The 21,065-nt window shown below is 46.8% G+C and overlaps 1 protein-coding gene across 3 annotated transcripts; it reads left to right on the top strand.

Annotated features, from left to right (window-relative positions):
* Positions 1-167: 167 nt before the first annotated feature.
* abcd3a (ATP-binding cassette, sub-family D (ALD), member 3a) lies at positions 168-19,951 on the top strand. 3 transcript variants are annotated; one of them, XM_083995839.1, is made up of 23 exons: positions 168-344; positions 2,286-2,322; positions 2,425-2,526; positions 3,920-4,008; positions 5,792-5,861; positions 8,555-8,652; positions 9,540-9,663; positions 9,765-9,821; positions 9,909-10,051; positions 10,150-10,219; positions 10,593-10,662; positions 10,975-11,072; positions 12,040-12,131; positions 12,573-12,664; positions 13,473-13,539; positions 13,691-13,754; positions 14,733-14,810; positions 14,913-14,978; positions 15,223-15,312; positions 15,404-15,523; positions 15,813-15,917; positions 16,039-16,095; positions 17,655-19,951. In XM_083995839.1, exons 1-23 carry the CDS (start codon positions 238-240, stop codon positions 17,730-17,732), a joined length of 1,974 nt encoding a protein of 657 aa, XP_083851965.1. In that variant the 5' UTR covers positions 168-237; the 3' UTR covers positions 17,733-19,951. The 3 variants fall into 3 exon arrangements, with proteins under 3 accessions (XP_083851965.1, XP_083851964.1, XP_083851966.1); XM_083995838.1 differs by lacking the exon at positions 5,792-5,861 and adding an exon at positions 7,503-7,572; XM_083995840.1 differs by lacking the exon at positions 5,792-5,861 and adding an exon at positions 7,503-7,572 and having other exon boundaries at positions 175-344; positions 2,289-2,322.
* Positions 19,952-21,065: the final 1,114 nt, after the last annotated feature.

Consider the following 21,065-nt stretch of genomic DNA (forward strand, 5'->3'; position numbering starts at 1 on the left):
GGACTATCTGGTGAATGGAATAATTCACTGCTTCATTTACCTGACTGCTCCTCCTCCTCCGCTCCGCTCCGTCCAGCAGGAGGCGCTGCAGGAGGCGCTGTGACCCGCTGAGCTCCTCTACGCTGCAGGAGGAGGAGGAGGAGGAGGAGGAGGAGGAACCGGAAGTCCCAGCATGCCTCAGTGCAGCAGCAGCAGCAGCAGCTGGAGCAGGAACAGACCGGTCGTGGTGTCAGAAACATGGCGGCCTTCAGTAAATATGTGACGGCCAAGAACGCGTCCATCGCCGGCGGAGTTCTGCTGGTGCTCGGCCTGCTGAGGCAGCGGCGGCGGGGGGGGCAGCAGCGGTGAGTGGCTGGGGGGTAGAGGGGGGTTAGAGGGGGGGTAAGAGGGGGTAGAACGCTTTTTCTTTTTACAGTGTATGGTAGAAACCCTGCAGCGGCTCAGGTGGAGCTGTGACGACAGCAGCTCCTCCAGGTGAGAGCGGTGACAGGAGCTGCTGCGGCCGCCTGAGAGGCGCCCTGAGGCGGACACCGAGAGGCCGAAGCACCGGTGCTCTGGAGCTCTGGAGCCCCGAAGGTCTGGAGCTCTGGTCGTGTCTCGGTGTCTCAGTGGCTCCGGGGAAAAGTGTTCTAGACTGAAACTAGTCCGGATCAACTAGTCCGGATCAACTAGTCCGGGTTAACCAGTCCGGGTCAACTAGTCCGTGTTAACTAGTCCGGGTTAACCAGTCCGGGTCAACCAGTCCGTGGTCTCTGGGTGAACAGGTGAACCTGTGACCGTCTTATCGATCCGTGGAGTCTGTGATTACAACATTATGACTCTTATCAGCCGGTTGACACATGTTGCTATTATAACACGTTATTATTAGAACACATGTTGTTATTATTAACACATGTTATTATATCATATGTTGTTATAACACGTTTTTTTTTTTTTTTTACTTTTTATTTAGATATTTTCATTTTTCCACCAAACGAAACATTCCCTGACATGTAGCCTAGGACCCTGTGAATTAAAATAGAAATAGAGAGAATGCAATATAAATATCATAACGGTAAATCACATGGATATTTGTACCAAAGGGAATCCCATCAATACAGAATCAGTCACAGAGAAACACAACAGTCTTATAATAACCCATAATAACCCACATTCCTCCACCATCCACATACTAATAATAATAATAATACAGCTCCACCTGTTCTAAGTGTTGTAGAGCTGCAGCTTCAGTCATCGTGGCTGGTTCTGGATCAGTAACATGGATCTTTGATCTGACCTGCATCTCTCCTGGTAGACTGAACATCTCTGGCTCTAACGGACATTCCTCTTTGGTTTCACCACCACAGACGTCTCACAACATCAGAACACATAGTAACACAACAAAAAACATTTCAAGGATAGAAAATATATAAAAAAATATATAAAAATAGCCTATGGCAGTAACTGTACTTCACACATCACACATTCAAGTACAGCATTTCATAATTTCATAAAGCACAGCACAGTACGGAAAACCAGTTTGTTGTAAAACGGCAACAGAAGAATGTGTTTAGTGTGAAGACGCTCTAGGACTACAGATCTGTGGTGTGTCCCAAATCGCGCAACGGTAGCGAGGGGAAAACCCCTCGCTACCTCGCTACCTAGCTACCGCGTTCTGATCTTATTTATTGCACTGACGGCTTCTGTACAGGTTCTTCCTTGTCATCGGTCGTCTAAACCGCTTCCCTGAAGGCAACAGCTCCAACTCTCTGTACATGGGACGAGAGGAGTCATTAATTATCTTCTCAGCTTTACTTCTAATGAATTCATCATAGAGAGCTCAGATGTTTCTGTGGCTTCCCTCATATCTTAGAGGTCATGTTCACTATTCTCTGCAGTTTGTTTCTCCTTTAATATTCAGGTTTCTGTACCACATGATCATATTAACTGATAAGATACTTTCCACCAGGCTCTAGTACACCGTTTCTAAAATACTCTGACTCACTCCAGAACTGTTCAGCTTGTGTAGCAGGTGGAGGCGTTGTGAACGTTTTATAAAAACATGATCTGTATTAGTTTGGAAGGTAAAACTACTGTCGATGTCTGAGCCCAAATATTTAAAATCATCGACGTTTCAACCATTTGTCATCGATATACTGGCCTCATAATATTATATATATATAGTAACATGTCATAGAACAAGTTATTCAGTAAAATGATATTTACACAGGTTTCACACTGACAAGTGTTGGTTATTAGTGTGTGTGTGTTGTAACACTGAGTTTCTGATGTGTGTCTCTCTGCAGCAGGAAAGGAGGTTCAGACCTGGTGCTGAACACTGAGGTAGGTCACCTTGGCTCTGAGTTTCAGTTTAACAGAAGCTTCAGTTTCAGTTCCAGTAGAATCACTGACGTGTTGTTGTTGTTGTTGTTGTTGTTGTTGCAGAAAGATGGAGGCAGAAAAGACCGAGCAGCCGTGGACAAAGTCTTCTTCCTCAGAATCCTCCGGATCGTACGGATCATGGTCCCTCGACTCTTCTGCAAGGAGGTGAGACCCGGAGAGGACCGGACCGGTCTGAGAGGACCGGACCGGTCTGAGAGGACCGGACCGGTCTGATGTAGAAGCTTCAGTTTAATAGAAGCTTCAACTTAAAGTCCCCCTCCCTCCCTCGACCCGTTTTGGTCATTTTAAAACCAGCTCATTAGTCATGCACCTCTGGAGGGTGGGCGGAGACTGCGCTGCTCTGCACCCGCCCAGCCACCTCCTCCCACCCCACCCCACCCCCCGGTTGCTGACAGCTGGACATTGTACAATTACAGATTCAGCGCGTTTAGAGTAAAACTCCACACTGGGATTCGATCCCAGACTGGAACATAGTCCTTGCTCACGGTGCAAGCTGCTCTACCAGGTGAGCTATACCTGTTATACCTTAACAGCTACACCGAGCTGCCAAGCTGCTCTACCAGGTGAGCTATACCTGAGCCAGATGCAGAGCGGGGCGGGAGCTTGTAGCACTAGTGCCCTCCCCTGGAGCTGTGACATGTCAACTCCAGTCTCCCTGAAACGGCCAGTTTGAGTCTGCCGTTGGTTCACAGCAGTTTGAAGGCAGAAAAACTCAGAAATGCAGTTTTGCACTTCCTGTTCTGCTACTATGAGCTCTAACACAAGAAGAATGCCACAGGAACATGTGAAAAGCTCAAAAAACACGATTTTCATGGGAGTGGGTCTTTAAGCTGAAGCTTCTACTGGAGCTGAAGCTTAACTCTGAGCTGACTCCTCCCCTCTGATCTGACTCCTCCCCTCTGAGCTGACTCCTCCCCCCTCTGATCTGACTCCTCCCCTCTGATCTGACTCCTCCCCTCTGAGCTGACTCCTCCCCCCTCTGAACTGACTCCTCCCCTCTGAGCTGACTCCTCCCCCCTCTGATCTGACTCCTCCCCCCTCTGATCTGACTCCTCCCCCCTCTGAGCTGACTCCTCCCCTCTGATCTGACTCCTCCCCTCTGAGCTGACTCCTCCCCCCTCTGAACTGACTCCTCCCCTCTGAGCTGACTCCTCCCCCCTCTGATCTGACTCCTCCCCCCTCTGAACTGACTCCTCCCCTCTGATCTGACTCCTCCCCTCTGATCTGACTCCTCCCCTCTGAGCTGACTCCTCCCCCCTGAACTGACTCCTCCCCCCTCTGAACTGACTCCTCCCCCCTCTGAACTGACCCCTCCCCCCTGAACTGACCCCTCCCCTCTGAACTGACTCCTCCCCCCTCTGAACTGACTCCTCCCCCCTCTGAACTGACCCCTCCCCCCTGAACTGACCCCTCCCCTCTGAACTGACTCCTCCCCCCTCTGAACTGACTCCTCCCCCCTCTGAACTGACCCCTCCCCCCTGAACTGACCCCTCCCCTCTGATCTGACTCCTCCCCCCTCTGGTTGTCCTGGTTACAGACGGGCTACCTGCTGCTGATAGCAGCCATGCTGGTGGCCAGGACGTACTGTGACGTGTGGATGATCCAGAACGGAACCATGATAGAAAGGTGAGTGTTGTTTACTGGTCACTTCCTGTTGACACAACTCACCTGTTGACTCTTCATCCACCAGTACAGGTGCTGAGGGGGCGGGGCTTCCTCCTCTGGCCCCCGCCCCTTTGACCTGCGCAGAGGGGGCGGGGCTTCCCCCACTGGCCCCGCCCCTTTGAGCTGAGTGGGCGGGGCTTCCTTCGCTGGCCACGCCCCTTTACAGGTGTGGAGCGCTGAGGGGGCGGGGCTTCCTCCACTGGCCCCACCCCTTTACAGGTGTGGAGCGCAGAGGGGGCGGGGCTTCCTCCACTGGCCCCGCCCCTTTACAGGTGTGGAGCGCTGAGGGGGCGGGGCTTCCTCCACTGGCCCCGCCTCTTTGACCGTGTTTGGATGAACTGAGTCGAGGGCGGAGCCAAGATGGCGGCGATGACCACGTATCATGTTCTTAAAGGGATAGTATCATTTTTTTAAAGTGGGGTTGTATGATCTCCAAATAGCCCCTAAGTACTTTAATTGCAGTAGAAGACTCTCTGCACTCCTCCCGTTAGCAACGCCAGCCCATAATAGCCCTGCCCAGAGATTTACAACATACAGTGTTGTGAACAGACCCAAAGAAACGGCCTATTTTCACGGCCTAAAAGAGGTTTTACCTGAAAAAAAAATACACAGTTCCATTGTTCGCTATAATATAATTTTTTCCAGGAAAAACACAGTTTTTATTTGGACCGAACCACCTCACGTATCCCTCCGCCCAGGGTTAACGTATCCCTCCGCCCAGGGTTAGCGCCCGCCGATCAGCAGTTGGTATGTTGTTTTTTTCAGGTAAAACCTCTTTTAGGCCATGAAAATAGGCCGTTTCTTTGGGTCTGTTCACAACACTGTATGTTGTAAATCTCTGGGCAGGGCTATTATGGGCTGGCGTTGCTAACGGGAGGAGTGCAGAGAGTCTTCTACTGCAATTAAAGTACTTAGGGGCTATTTGGAGATCATACAACCCCACTTTAAAAAAATGATACTATCCCTTTAACACAGGGTTCCTACACAAGGATGGAACAAACCATTAAAGCAGATATCAGCTTCACGGCCGTTTCGGCTAATGCTGCGTTCAAGGCAGGCTTTTGAAACCGTAAGTTACAGCTTCAAGTCACAACTACGACTTGGTAGCGTTCCAGGTAACCCGTAGCTCGTGTTTTTACCATCCTGTTGTCTGTGAAAGTTCCCTATAACGGCCACTCGTAACTTCCGACCCGTGAACTCGTAGCAGATCGAACTGGTATGACTTCACAGGAAGGAAAAACACAAAGTACGAGTTTCTTTGAACGCACCATGAGTTAGCAGCCCCCGCCCTTGTCAGGCATCAATTGGTCCTCGTGCTACGTCACCACATTCACGCGCATCCCTTGGCTGCACACACAGCCCTTCATGCCGTTCTCTCTCCTCATTGGATAACACTTGTATCCCACAAGGAAAATTTTCTCCTCGGGTTACAGCAGAGCAGAGTGACGGAGAGACTCGTGTTTAGGCTGAAATACTTCATGTAAGTGATTGCTGACGGAAAATAGGACTATTTAGGACTTATATTAACAAAAACATTCCACTGATATCTGCTTTAATTACATAATTTATTTACATGAAACACATCTAGTTACTCAAATGTCACAAATGATTTGATTTTCTTTAAAGGAGAAGTCAGTAAATTATGGTCTGGAATGAGTGTGTGTAGGAGCCCTGTTGATGTGATGTAATAACTGTCCCATGATGCATTGCTGTGTGACTGACGCTGTGTTCTGGTCCTCCACAGCGGTATAATCAGCAGAGACATGACTCTGTTCAAGAAGCACTTTTACTCCTACATATCAGTCATCCCCGGGGTAACTGTCCCCTGAACCCCCCAACCCCCCCATACCCCCTATACCCCCTATACCCCCCAAACCCCCCAAACCCCCCAACCGGCTGAATACACCATCAACCTTTAACTGTGTTTAACATCTGGCTGTGTGAGTGTGTTCTGCTCTGGACTGGCCCAGTCCAGTCCGGTCCGGTCTGTTGTGGCTTCTCCATCTGCGCTGCTTCATTCTGATCTGTGGCTTTATAGAGGCCGAAGCGGAAGCAGGAAGTAACGGCCCCATGGGACCTCAACTCGGAAAAAGTCTCCATACAAATGAACAGGAGTGAAAGTTTTATTTCGTGATCTGATTGAATTGCGCCATGAGAAAAAACTCTGTCCTCTACCTTTAAAACATCACGTTTCATGAAGAGAAATCAGCAGTTTGTTGTAAAACTATTGTAGAATAAAACTCTGAAGAGTCCGTAACCAGAACGACTACAGGTCGCGTAGTGACATCACCATGGCGACCACATGGCGTCCTTCCTTTCCCGTGTCAGTTGGTGACACCAGTGCTGTGTCTCAAATCGCACACTGTAAAGCAGTGCACTGCCTTGTGCCGTGCACAAATTTGCGCGATTTGGGACACACCACAGACCTGTAGTCCTAGAGCGTCTTCACACTAAATACATTCTTCTGTTGCCGTTTTACAACAAACAGCTGGTTTCTCTTCATGAAACGTGATGTTTTAAAGGGAGAGGACAGAGAGTTTTCTCATGGCACAATTCAATCTGATCACAAAATAAATCTTGGAGTCCCGTTCATTTGTATGGAGACTTTTTTAGAGTTGAGGTCCCATGGCGACGTTACTTCCTGCTTCCGCTTCGGCCTCTATAACAAGAATCAAACAACCAACCTCTGTCTGTTGAACAGCTGTTATCTGTCGCCACGGTGACCAGAGGTTAATGGAGTTAATGATTGATCAGGGTCTGTGTTCACTTCAAGTATTAATAGTGAAATAATGACAAGTCCAACTGGACCAGAGTTACAACAGCTCAGAGTGGAGGTTAAAGGGACGATGACGATGCTCAGGTGTGTGGGGCAACCGGGTGGGGCAACCGGGTGGGGTTAAAGGTCAGTGGCTCATTAACTGGGACTGTCTGACCTTGGTAGAATATCTAACTACACACACCCAAGGTTAGATACTACACACATACACACACACACACACCCAAGGACAGAGCAGTAGGTGAAGAGTAAACCACCCATAAAGAAGAGTTATGCATAAAGGCACAGTGCAACAATATATGTTACACAAAGGTACACACAGTCAGACAGGGTCGATAGTTCAGTTTATTAGATTATAATCTGTTGTAACATGAGACAGAAAGTTGATTAACTTATTGATGAATCATAACTGTTATTTATTACTATTATTAGTTTATTATTCTTCTTATTATTAACCCTTCCTCTGACTGAAGCTGCTGTCTGTTTGACCAGTTTGTCCCGTGAGGTCACTGTGGGTCGTCAGGGCTGGAGCTGTGAAGCTGTGTGTGTTGGGGGGGGGGGGGGGGGGGGGTTGTTGCTTGTATCCTGTAGTTGCTGAAGTCCCTCTGCCCCCCCCCTGCCCCCCCCCCCCCCAACCTGCTGTGTTGTTGGCTCACCTCTGTGCATGTTGTGGTTTCAGTGCAATTATCGGTCGCTCCACAAAAGATTTCAAGATCTACTTGTTCAGCTTTATCAGATTCATGCCACTTGTAAGTCTGATTCCCTCATCGACTCTTTGTTAAGTCCGATCTATCTTAATTATTGATGTCGTTATTATTATTATTGTTATATTAGTAGTTACTGCAGAGTACAGAGGAGACCTGACTGCTTTATTACATCTTCTAATTAACTCTGAATCATCTCATGCAGTGAAACATTCACACGACTGAAGGCTGAAGGTCGTCTGAGGGTCAAACTAATCAACAGGATCAATTAATCATTATTATTATTATTATTATTGATTAGTGCTGATTGATAATGTGACACTCAGATCGTCTTCAGCCTGAAGCTTCAAGTTTCTTTAATTCCTTTGATTCTCACTCAGGGCATTTTCCCACCAGGCCGTTCAGGTCACTAGAAACAGACGTTTTCCTTGGTGGTGATGAGGTAATGAAGAGCTGTTCTGCTCCGTAGCCGCTGATTGGTCCTTGACGATGTCTCACCTGGACAGTCTCAGCTGGACAGTCTCATCTGGACAGTCTCACCACAGTCTCACCTGTATAATCTCACCTGGACAAACACCAGTTTAATCTCATTAACATGAGCGACAGGTGCGACTGGAAATACCAGATTAAAAGAGCAGCCAGAAACACATGCAGGACCTCCATTGTTGCTCTTTATGCAAAATCCTGCTGAAAAGTTTTATCCAATGACAGAGCGACTGTGGGACACACGTGCTGTTGTTTACAATGTTGGTCCCTTGTAAAAAAGAAAGAAAAAGAAAAAACTACAAAACAAAGCAACGTGAATAAAAACGTCACCAAGTAAAAATAAATCAATCTGCACCAAAGCAGCTGAAGCATCGAACGTCCTGGTGTGAATCCGCCCTGAAGCTCTGAAGCTCTGCATGTGCACGAACTAATATCATCATGGTGCTGCTGTTGTTGTTGTTGACTGACTAACTCACTGTTGTTGTTGACTGTTGTTGTTGTTGTTGACTGACGGAGTGTTGTTGTTGACTGGCTGCTGCAGATCGCCTTGGTGAACAACTTCCTGAAACTGGGTCTGAACGAGCTGAAGTTGAGGTTTCGTGAGCGACTCACAAAGAGTTTGTACGACCAGTACCTGCAGTAAGTAACACACACACACACACACACACACACACACACACACACACACACACACACACACACACACACACACACACACACACACACACACTGGGAGGACTGGATGGCAGACTGGTTCATGGGAAGAGAGGACAGACCAGCTTAATGGGAGGACTGGATGGCAGACTGGTTCATGGGAAGGGAGGACAGACCAGCTTAATGGGAGGACTGGATGGCAGACTGGTTCATGGGAAGGGAGGACAGACCAGCTTAATGGGAGGACTGGATGGCAGACTGGTTCATGGGAAGAGAGGACAGACCAGCTTAATGGGAGGACTGGATGGCAGACTGGTTCATGGGAAGGGAGGACAGACCAGCTTAATGGGAGGACTGGATGGCAGACTGGTTCATGGGAAGGGAGGACAGACCAGCTTAATGGGAGGACTGGATGGCAGACTGGTTCATGGGAAGGGAGGACAGACCAGCTTAATGGGAGGACTGGATGGCAGACTGGTTCATAGAGAGGACAGACCAGCTTAATGGGAGGACTGGATGGCAGACTGGTTCATAGAGAGGACAGACCAGCTTAATGGGAGGACTGGATGGCAGACTGGTCCATGGGAAGGGAGGACAGACCAGCTTAATGGGAGGACTGGATGGCAGACTGGTTCATAGGAAGAGAGGACAGACCAGCTTAATGGGAGGACTGGATGGCAGACTGGTTCATAGGAAGAGAGGGCAGACCAGCTTAATGGGAGGACTGGATGGCAGACTGGTTCATGGGAAGGGAGGACAGGCCGGTCTAACAGCAGGGGAAGGGGGGGTAGGGGGCGATGCAGGCGGCGGTTGGTGCAGAGAGATGGAGGACCAGGTCCTGGTCTCTGATGGTTCTGGTTCTGGTTCTTTAGGGGTTTCACCTACTACAAGATGGGTAACCTTGACAACCGGATCGCCAACGCCGACCAGCTGCTGACGCAGGACGTGGAGAAGTTCTGTAACAGCGTGGTCGACCTCTACTCCAACCTCAGCAAGGTACCGACTCTTCCTCCTATGTGGTGGCGTTGAGCCGCGAGGCGTTGAGCCGCGAGGCGTCCATGTGTAAACTGTCCTAACGTTTGTGTCTCTGTCCTCAGCCGCTGTTGGACATCGGTCTCTACATCTTCAAGCTGGCCAGCGCCATCGGAGCTCAGGTAAGAACCACCACCACCATCATCATCACCATCATTGTTGTGTGTGTGTGAAACAGGAAGTGATGTCACCCCCCCTCCCCCCCTCAGGGCCCGGCCGTCATGATGGCCTACCTGCTGATCTCAGGTCTGTTCCTGACCCGACTGCGGCGGCCGATCGGGAAGATGACGGTGACGGAGCAGCGCTACGAGGGCGAGTACCGCTACGTCAACTCCCGCCTCATCACCAACAGGTAACACACGTAACCACGGTAACACACCTGTAGCAGGTCACACTGTGTGTTCACGGTCACATGACTGACCCCCCCCCCCCCCCCCTCCTCCTCCTCAGTGAAGAGATCGCCTTCTACAACGGGAACACGAGGGAGAAACAGACGATTCACTCCACCTTCAAGAAGCTGGTGAGACGCTGGTCAGACTTTTATTGTGAAAGGAGCAGAAGTGTCGACTTTTATTGTGAAAGGAGCAGAAGAGTCAGACTTTTATTGTGAAAGGAGCAGAAGAGTCAGACTTTTATTGTGAAAGGAGCAGAAGTGTCGACTTTTATTGTGAAAGGAGCAGAAGAGTCAGACTTTTATTGTGAAAGGAGCAGAAGTGTCGACTTTTATTGTGAAAGGAGCAGAAGAGTCAGACTTTTATTGTGAAAGGAGCAGAAGTGTCGACTTTTATTGTGAAAGGAGCAGAGTTTTCCAGTGTGTGATGCTCAGACTGAAGTGTGTGTGGTTGTGTGTCGTTGTGCGTCGTTGTGTGTCGTTGTGTGTCGTTGTGCTGCAGGTGGATCATCTACACAACTTCATCTACTTCCGTTTCTCCATGGGCTTCGTCGACAGCATCATCGCCAAGTGTGAGTGGACGTTCATCAGTCAAACACACAAACAGACACACAACATCACTTTAAATGAATGTTGCACTGTATTTTACTGTATCTCTCGGTTGCTCCTTTGTCGTGTATATTCGTTGTCTGGACATTGCAGGATATATTTGATCATATATTTTCCTCTTTGTATTCTATTTATTTTCCCTAACTTTCCTCTGGAGCGGCCTGGCCGAAAACTTTTCTTCAGGATGAATAAAGATCTATCTATCTAACACAGACAGAGTTGTGTTGAGGTTGTGTTGACCTTGTGTTAACCTTGTTGTGTGTCCTCTCTCTCAGACTTGGCCACCGTGGTCGGCTACCTGGTCGTCAGCCGGCCGTTCCTCAACGTGAACCACCCCCGACACCTGCACAGCACACACTCTGAGCTGCTGGAGGTACACACACACACACACACACACACACACACACACACACACACACACACACACACACACACACACACACACACACTCTGAGCTGCTGGAGGTACACACACACACACACACACACTCTGAGCTGCTGGAGGTACACACACACACACACACACACTCACACACACTCTGAGCTGCTGGAGGTACACACACACACACACACACACACACACACACACCTACACACACACCTGAGGTTCACCTGTGAGTAGGGGTGTATCACACTAACTGAATGTAAAACTAAAGACCGTGTTCTGTCAGTAAAGTGAGATATAAACCAGGAGCATGAGGAGTTTTATAGTAACATTTATTAGTTCTAGAGGAAAACAACTTGACAACTGGCAGCTGTTATAAAAAACAAGAAACTACCATCAGTGTAGTTTTAAAAGCAGCAGCAGAAGTTGTTGGACACCACGGGGCGATGTCGTCGTATATGCGTTAACGTGTTTGATGCGTTTCTAGCGACGCGATGCGCATCCGTCTTGCGCCGGTCCAAGAATTTCACGGTGCGCGCGGAGGCTCATGGTAAATGTAGTATGAAAACACTTTGCTTTCCAAAACTCCTGGTTGTCCCTTTAAGTCAAAGTGAGAGTCAGAGTAAATGTCTTATTCTCCACATCAGTGAATGACTCTAATAGTTTGTAAATGAATGTAAGGAGCTTTTAACTGTTAGTGAGAATGAACTCTTTGAAAGCAGCTGCACTGATGTGCTGCTTTTAGGGGTTAGGGTTTCCTTCTCTGACAAACACAGCTGCTGTCCAATAGGATTTTAGACAAAGACCTGAAAGTAACCAGTACTTTTCAGCCTTCCTAGAGTAAAAGTACAAGTATTAGTCTAGTAAGTGTATTAAAGTGACGCTGCTCTACAGGACTACTACCAGAGTATTATTATTATTATAGTAAGTGTATTAAAGTGAGCGCTGCTCCTCAGGACTACTACCAGAGTGGACGGATGCTGCTCCGGATGTCTCAGGCTCTGGGCCGCATCGTCCTGGCTGGACGGGAGATGACTCGTCTGTCAGGGTGAGTTCACCGTCACCATGACGACGATGATGTCATCTGACCCCAGAACTGAATGAATGAATGAATGAATGAATACTTTATTTCAAACATGTGAATAACATATTACACTTCAATCAATCAATTTGTTTATTTCGGGCATGTCAATTTAAATCATCATCATCACACTTCATCTTAGTTCAAATAATACAATCCACATGTCCGACAGGGAAAGTGGGAGAAGCTAAAGCTTATCTAGTCCCGCCCCCCTTGAAGCACTAGTGGATAAAAACCTTGTATGTGTGAAAAGGAACAGGAAGAAGCATCAGCTCATTAACTCCTCCCCCTTCTCCACCTAAAGTCCTAGGTTATCTTACTTCCTGTATATCCTGTTTTTGTTTTGTTTTGTTTTTTGATCTGACGTGATTTGACCTTTGACCTCTGACCTGTCGCGTGTCGTCTCAGGTTCACGGCTCGGATCACTGAGCTCATGAAAGTCCTGAAAGAGCTGAATGCTGGGAAGTACGAGCGCACCATGGTGTCGCAGCAGGACAAGGGTACGTACAGTTCTACATCAGAACACGCTGGTAGGATTCTCCTCACTAGACTACACAGTCAGAGCTGCTGACGTCTGTGAGCTCAGAGAGAAATCTTTCTCTTGACCAATCCAAAGTGTAAAGGCATCTTCTCTTCAATCTGGTAGAATCTGATATCAGTTCTGCTAAAATGTCTAAAAAGAGTTATTGGACTTTTTATTTTGCTGTCCATCCAAAAAAAAGCTCTGTGAAACCAAGGCAACGTGCAGTATCTGCAAAGAGTTACTGTACTCCCTACATCCCATAATTAATCTATGATTCCACTGGAGTAAAACCAAGGCAAAGTTTATCAGTATCTGCCATAAAACGGTCAAAACTGGTCAGAAAGAAAAACTACAAAACACATTTAATTCAGTCCACCTTTATCTAATCAGTTCTAGACTTGGTTGGTTGTTATTCATCATTTGATGCTTCAACCTGACGATGAAAAACACAAACAGCAGTTTTTCTCAGTTTGGTATTTTTACAGATACTGATGCACGTTGCCTTCGTAGAGCAGAGATGTTCAACTCTCACTGACAACAGGAAGCTGCAGCTACTGAGGCCAAAGCAAAGCAGCTGCAACAACAAAAGCTGCACAACACAAGTGGAACCAAAATATGTTGCTATAAGCTCTGACATGTGACGCTGTGTGTGTGTGTGTGTGTGTGTGTGTGTGTGTGTGTGTGTCTGTGTCTGTGTGTGTGTGTGTGTGTGTGTGTGTGTGTGTGTGTGTGTGTGTGTGTGTGTGTGTGTGTGTGTGTGTGTGTGTGTGTGTGTGTGTGTATAGAGTCGGACTCGGCGGAGAAGCTGGTTCCTGGCTCGGGTCACGTCATCAACAGAGACAACGTCATCAAGTGAGTCTCCGCTCTGATTGGCCGCTGCAGCTGTCAGTCTCCGCTCTGATTGGCCGCTGCAGCTGTCAGTCTCCGCTCTGATTGGCCGCTGCAGCTGTCAATCATCTCTCTGACCTCTGACCTCGTTGTTGTTGTTGTTGTTGCTGCTCAGGTTCGACCACACCCCTCTGGCCACGCCCAACGGGGACGTCCTCATCAGAGACCTCAGCTTCGAGGTAGAGCTCCATCTTCCTCTTCATCTTCATCTTCATCTTCCTCTTCATCAGCAGCAGGCTCAGTTCTACGTAGAGACCAGTTCACTTAGAGCCCGTCACCATGGATACAGGGGCGTTGCTGCCGATACGCGACGGCAACGACGACCTCAGAGATCAAGGCGCCGCAGCTTTTAGAGCCAGTTGCTCTCCACCGACTGCAGCCCCAGGGCATGATGGGAAACGCGCCGGATCATGAGCTGATTGGCTCTTAGTTAGGACTAAAAACACTACGTGTTGTCGAAAATCCTAAATTTCTGTGTAATAGTTATATTTAATGCTAGATTATTCTCATGTTGGTTTATTTTGTTAACAAACGTATTTTGGACACAGTGGAGTTTATGTGAAAAGTGTTCATTATTTTCTGGCTACATATCACAGTAACTGCTTTTAAAAATATTCACACAGAGTCAAACTTCTGTTCTGACTAGATAGATAGATAGATAGATAGATAGATAGATAGATAGATAGATAGATAGATAGATAGATAGATAGATAGATAGATAGATAGATAGATAGATAGATAGATAGATAGATAGATAGATAGATAGATAGATAATTTATTGTCTGCCCCAAAGGGTAGCAGAAATTTGTCTTTGACAGGGCTCATCACTTTACATACACTCAATAAAAACACAGCAACTAATATGTTGCTTATTTATTGGACAACCACAGGCCTGGTGGATGTACTGCAGCGTTACAGCGCCACACTCAGGCCTGGTGGACGTACTGCAGCTTTTAGAGTCGTTTTCAGTGGATCAGAGTGGACACAGATATTTCTATAAACGCTGTTTACAGGAAACTTTTTCAAAACGAACAAGAAAAAGTTTGTTTTGGGTGAAGCTTCGTTTCCGGGTGGACGAGGCCTGAGGTTGTGTAGCCAGGTGTGTGTGTTCATGTGTCTCCTTCACCTTGTGTGTGTGTGTGTGTGTGTGTGTGCAGGTTCGGTCCGGCACCAACGTCCTGGTCTGTGGTCCAAACGGCTGTGGGAAGAGTTCCCTGTTCAGAGTCCTGGGAGAGGTGAGAACCAGCTCACCTGGACACACCACACACCTGTAGATGAACATGTTGGTGTGTGTGTTAACATGAGTCCTGTGTGTGTGTGTGTGTGTGTGTGTGCAGCTGTGGCCTCTGTTTGGAGGAACCCTGACCAAGCCTGAGAGAGGGAAGCTCTTCTACGTCCCACAGGTAAACGCTCTGTAGGCCACGCCCCCAAACGCTCTGTAGGCCACGCCCCCTTATGTGGTGGTTTGTTAGCAGTAACATGGTTAGTGACAACTGCCCTCCCTTCCTATGAACCAGTCTGCCATCCCCCTGTCTAAGGGCAGAGGATGTTGTTATTATGGGATGTAAAGCCCTTTGAGACAAACTGGTGGTAGAAACGGGCTATACTAATACAACTGCCTTGACCTCTGACCTCTGACCTCTGCAGAGACCCTACATGACCCTGGGCTCCCTGAGGGACCAGGTGATTTACCCCGACACCTGTGAGGAGCAGAGGAGGAAGGGCATCTCCGACCAGGTACACACACACACAGACACACACCTCAGCTCCAGTGCTCTGTGTGTGTGTGTGTTGTGTGTCTGTAATGTGTGTGTGTGTGTGTGTGCAGGTGTTGAAGCAGTACCTGGACAACGTGCAGCTGGGCCACATCCTGGACCGAGAGGGAAGCTGGGACACGGTGCAGGACTGGATGGACGTGCTGAGTGGAGGAGAGAAGCAGAGGATGGCTGTAAGACACACACACAGACACACACACAACACACACACACACACAACACACACACACAACACACACACACACACACACACAACACACACGACCGGGTAGTTATCGAGTAGTGATGATGAAGATGGTCAAATCAAATCAAATCAAATAAACTTTGTTTGTCCCGGAAGGGAACGTCGTATCAGCTGCTTTGGACTCGCAATACATACATGGTGTGTGTGTCTGTGTGTGTGTGTCTGTGTGTGTCTGTGTGTGTGTGTGTCTGTGTGTGTGTGTGTGTGTCTGTGTGTAGATGGCCCGGCTGTTCTACCACAAACCTCAGTTTGCCATATTGGACGAGTGCACCAGTGCAGTGAGCGTGGACGTGGAGGATTACATCTACAGCCACTGTAGAACGGTTAGTCACACAACTACAACTACACAACTACTACACAACTACATCTACAGCCACTGTAGAACGGTCAGACGCACAACTACAACTACACAACAGTGTGTACTAACTGGTTTTCTGTTGACAGGTGGGCATCTCCTTGTTCACAGTGTCGCACAGAAAGTCGCTGTGGAAGCACCATGAGGTGAGAGGAGTGTGTGTCTGTGTGTGTGTGTCTGTGACTGTGTCCTAAACCTCCTCCCTACTCACTATATAGTGAATTCAATATAGTGACTCACTGGTCCAATAAAAAACACTTTCAGACACTATGGCTGGTGTAGTTACCATGGATACAACCATGGTAACGGCCGGTGTAGCATAGACCTACGGGTGTATAGGTACCAACATAAAAAGAGAAGTAAAGCAATATATTAAGTTGTAATATATATATTTAAGTATCAAAGATGTTCAATCAAACCCACATAGTTCGAAACAACGTTCAAAACACACACAGCCCAGTGTCACAACTAAGCATAAAGTCCACTAGCTTAATGCTAACGTTAATGTAAAACCTCATAGACGGGCTAACAGAAATTAGAGTCTGTGGTCAGTTTATAACGCTTGTTAGGAAATTTGCTTTGACGTTTGTTGTGGGAGTCTGTGGAAGCCGCGACCGGACAACTCTGGCAGCTGGACATATTTATTGAGGCTGCTGCACTACTGCATTTATTTGGTAGCTACACCGGTCACTACTTCATTTATTTGGTAGCTACACCGGTCACTACTGCATTTATTTGGTAGCTACACCGGTCACTACTGCATTTATTTGGTAGCTACACCGGTCACTACTGCATTTATTTGGTAGCTACACCGGTCACTACTGCATTTATTTGGTAGCTACACCGGTCACTACTGCATTTATTTGGTAGCTACACCGGTCACTACTTGCATTTATTTGGTAGCTACACCGGTCACTACTTCATTTATTTGGTAGCTACACCGGTCACTACTTCATTTATTTGGTAGTTACACCGGTCACTACTTCATTTATTTGGTAGCTACACCGGTCACTACTTCATTTATTTGGTAGCTACACCGGTCGCTACTGCATTTATTTGGTAGCTACACCGGTCACTACTTCATTTATTTGGTAGCTACACCGGTCACTACTTCATTTATTTGGTAGCTACACCGGTCACTACTTCATTTATTTGGTAGCTACACCGGTCACTACTGCATTTATTTGGTAGCTACACCGGTCACTACTTCATTTATTTGGTAGCTACACCGGTCGCTCTGGGCCGCTGTGGTAACAGCGATCCGTGACCGCAATGCATGATGGGATATCTTGCTCCGGTTAGTGACCATCGGATGTTCACTACATTTCGCGGTGAATTATGGGATAGATTCAGTCACTATATAGTGAACATTAATGATCACTAGACATTCAGACACCACTACAACAACTGGTCACTAGATAGAGAGGAGGGGGTTAGGACACAGCGTGTGTGTGTGTGTGTCTCTGTGTGTCTGTGTGTGTGTGTGTGTGTGTGTGTGTGTGTGTGTGTGTGTGTGTGTGTGTGTGTGTGTGTGTGTGTGTGTGTGTGTGTGTGTGTGTGTGTGTGTGTGTGTGTGTGTGTGTGTGTGTGTGTGTGTCTGTGTGTGTGTCTGTGTGTGTGTCTGTGTGTGTGTCTGTGTGTGTGTCTGTGTGTGTGTGTGTGTGTGTGTGTGTCCTCTCTAACATTGTGTGTCTCTCTGCATCAGTTCTACCTGCACATGGACGGCAGAGGAAACTACGAGTTCAAGCCGATCACCGAGGAGACGGTGGAGTTCGGCTCCTGAGCCGCCGGCCGTCCTCCCAGAATGCACTGCTCTGAAGATCCCAGAATGCACTGCTCTGAAGATCCCAGAATGCATTGCTCTGAAGAACCCAGTCCATTAATTGTTTTGCACTCGAGACGGAAGTTCGACCCTAGAAATAATATTTTTAATTAATTGTGTGTCACTGTTTTTTATGTAAATGAGCTAATGATTGAATCACAACATCTGGAATCTATGTGGCCGACATGATGTCACGGTGATGTCACGGTGATGTCACCCAGTTTGTTGTCTGAGTGTGTGACATCATAGCTCCTGCTCTACTCGTCAAACATCTGTCAGCCAATCAGGACACATCGATGACATCATCTCATTACTATTCATAGATATAAACACGTAGCTGCCGCCTCTGACGCTGCGTCAACGCAGCGGCCATCTTGAGAAGGAGTTCCTTGTATATATATATTATCTATGGTAAAAACGCAGATGACGTCATGAATGTCACAAACGGCAGTACGAGGTAAAACAAAAACGCATAGATACATATATACACTTCCTCCTTCTCAAGATGGCCGCCGCGTTGACGCATCGTTCCAATGGACAGCAGCATCAGAGTCTTCTATGTGTAGATATCTACGGATATAAACACGTAGAAGACTCTGACGCTGCTGTCCATTGGAACGATGCGTCAACGCGGCGGCCATCTTGGTCAGGAGGAAGCCGTGTCTACTTCCTGTATTAGAGGTCTATCAACCATAGACCAGAGCGGCATTTTTATGCAAATGAGAATGACTGATGCATCCTGGGTAATTTAGGGGCAGCGCCCGGCATCCCTCCATTGAAAAGTTCAGCCTAACTGGCTTGACAAACTAACTAACTACTAACAACAAGTTGTCTATTAACAGGCTGTTTACAGACAACACTGAGCCAAAACCTCCCGGTGATTCCACCACATACGTGTAGATGTCTGGGTCAGACATTTCTGGCCACTGTGTGGAGTCATTGATCACTGTGGGAGGCTAAAGGAGCATACCGCTAGATTCATTCATTGTCATTTTTCAAGATAGCGTGAACGGTGGGTTTCAAAGAGGGTGTCAGAATAATTATGAGACATAGTGCTACAAAAGAAACACAAAATAAAACATTCAAACTGATTGTTAGTTAGTCTACGCTCCATCAAAACACAAAAAGCCACTGAGTGCAATGTAAAAATGCCGGGCGCTGCCCCTAAATTACCCAGGATGCATCAGTCATTCTCATTTGCATAAAAATGCCGCTCTGGTCTATAGAAGCCTCCTCTGATGCTGCTGTCCATTGGGAAGATACGTCAACGCGGCGGCCATCTTGGTCAGGGGGAAGCCGTGTCTACTTCCTGTATTAGAGGTCTATCAACCATTAACATCACCACAACTCACCGGATATTCAACCCATTTTCAAGCTGTTTGGTTTATTATAAATGTATAAACAGATAGTTATGATACAAACATACACTTACATACTCAGACACACACCCATTGTGTTGTACAGGGTCTGACTGGTCTGACTGCTGGTCAGACGTTTATATGTCTATGGTCAGAAACCCCTCACCAAGATGGCCGCCGTGTTGACGTACGCTGAGAAGCCTACGTGTAAATATCTATGATTACTATTACTATCACATGATCCTCAGATGATAATTGATCAATAGTAAGATAAGCTACAGTTGCTCCGTGTTGCCGTGGCGACAGGACAAACACACAAACCAACAGGAAGCTGTAGATCGATCAGGTGGACAGGTGAAGACAGGTGAACTACAGTCACTGATCAACTGATCAACTGATAATCAAACACTAAATCAATAAACGATGAGCTCAGCGACACAGAGACCTGATTGGTTGTTGTCGATGATGTCACCAGTCGTCGGGGCGTCTTGTTGAATGAAACATCAAAGTTATTAATAATTATTATTATTGATTAATTGTTTCTTGACTCTGATCGTTAAAGTTTCCATGAATGAATCTCCGTTAACTTTAATATATTTTTGATGATGATGATGATGATGATGATGATGTTCTGGTCTAAAGTGTAATGACAGCTTCCATCAGACCCCGCCCCTTTCTGCCATAAACCCCCCCTACACACACACACACACACACACACACACACACAGACACACACACACACTCTAACACACTGTAGCTGCGACGGAGCTGAACTGTGGTTTTATATTAACGCTGAATTAATAAAGTGAAGAGTAACGAGTTTTCAACACGAGTCTTCATTCAGTCAGAGTGTGTGTCCATGTGTGTGTATCTGTGTGTGTGTCTGTGTGATGACCAAATAATCAAAATAAAATAAACTCGACCCGCTGCTGGAGGTTATTTTATTTTACCCAGGAATCAGTCTTATATAGCGCTATGAGGGAGTGGGATGCCCTTCTGAATGATGTTATAGGCTACAACAAACAGGGTTCCTACGCATGTATGGAAAGTATGAAAAAGTTTGGAATTTGATTTTATACATTTCCAGGTCTGGAAAATAGAAACTATTGTATGGAAATATATTTATCTTAATACTTCTCTGGGTTTGGTCTTATCTGAAGTTATTTGGGTTCATTATTTTGTATGAGCTATTATACCTAGCTACAATCTCCAGGAAATGACTTGGTTACATAATGGCAGACACATTCAGAATAATGAAAACAAATGATTAATTGCATGCTTTTTTTTTATATTATACACATCTATTTCCTCAAATATCACAAATAATTTGATTTTTTTTAACTGAGAAGTCTGGAAATTAGGGTCTGGAAAAAGTATGGAATCTGGAAATTTCAAATGTGTAGGAACCCTGAACAAAGAAACATGGTTAGCTTTAAAATGAAACTAAGAGATTATTATTTGGATCGTTATTTTGACCTTTAGTATAAATCTGTAAATTGGGTCTTGGCGTCTTAGCGTGTGACAGGAAACACAGTAAATGTTGTGTAGTGATTCAGTGTAGGAGCTGTAGTGTCTGTTAGGTGTTCGTCGTGGATGTTTTGTTTGTATGTGTATGTATTAAAGGGATAGTTCAACATCTTATCAAACTGGCCCATTGCCATAATCCCTATAGTCATAGCAGTAGGTTCGTTACCTTTAATTGTCGGTGCAAGCTGTTTTTAGAACGGCGGAGCAGAGCCGTGAGCTGCTCAGAGCTACGCTACGGAGGCTCATTATGGGATTTCTTGGTTTCCCTCATCAAACTCATCAAATACACAATCCAACAACTCCACAACGCTCTGGTGGACAAGTTGTGAGCTGCACATTCACCACGCTATGAGATAATAACACAACGTTACCACAGAGTTGTTTTAGAGGGAAATTCATGCAAAACCAC

This window comes from Trachurus trachurus, assembly GCF_905171665.1.
Source record: "Trachurus trachurus genome assembly, chromosome: 20".
NCBI lineage: Eukaryota > Metazoa > Chordata > Actinopteri > Carangiformes > Carangidae > Trachurus > Trachurus trachurus.

Excerpts from the sequence above, each read along its gene's own strand:
- abcd3a (XM_083995839.1), top strand. The coding sequence starts at position 238 with ATGGCGGCCTTCAGTAAATATGTGACGGCCAAGAACGCGTCCATCGCC. Across the intron at positions 13,755-14,732 it reads TCAGAGACCTCAGCTTCGAG|GTTCGGTCCGGCACCAACGT; the intron begins GTAGAGCTCCAT and ends GTGTGTGTGCAG. Across the intron at positions 16,096-17,654 it reads CGCTGTGGAAGCACCATGAG|TTCTACCTGCACATGGACGG; the intron begins GTGAGAGGAGTG and ends TCTCTGCATCAG.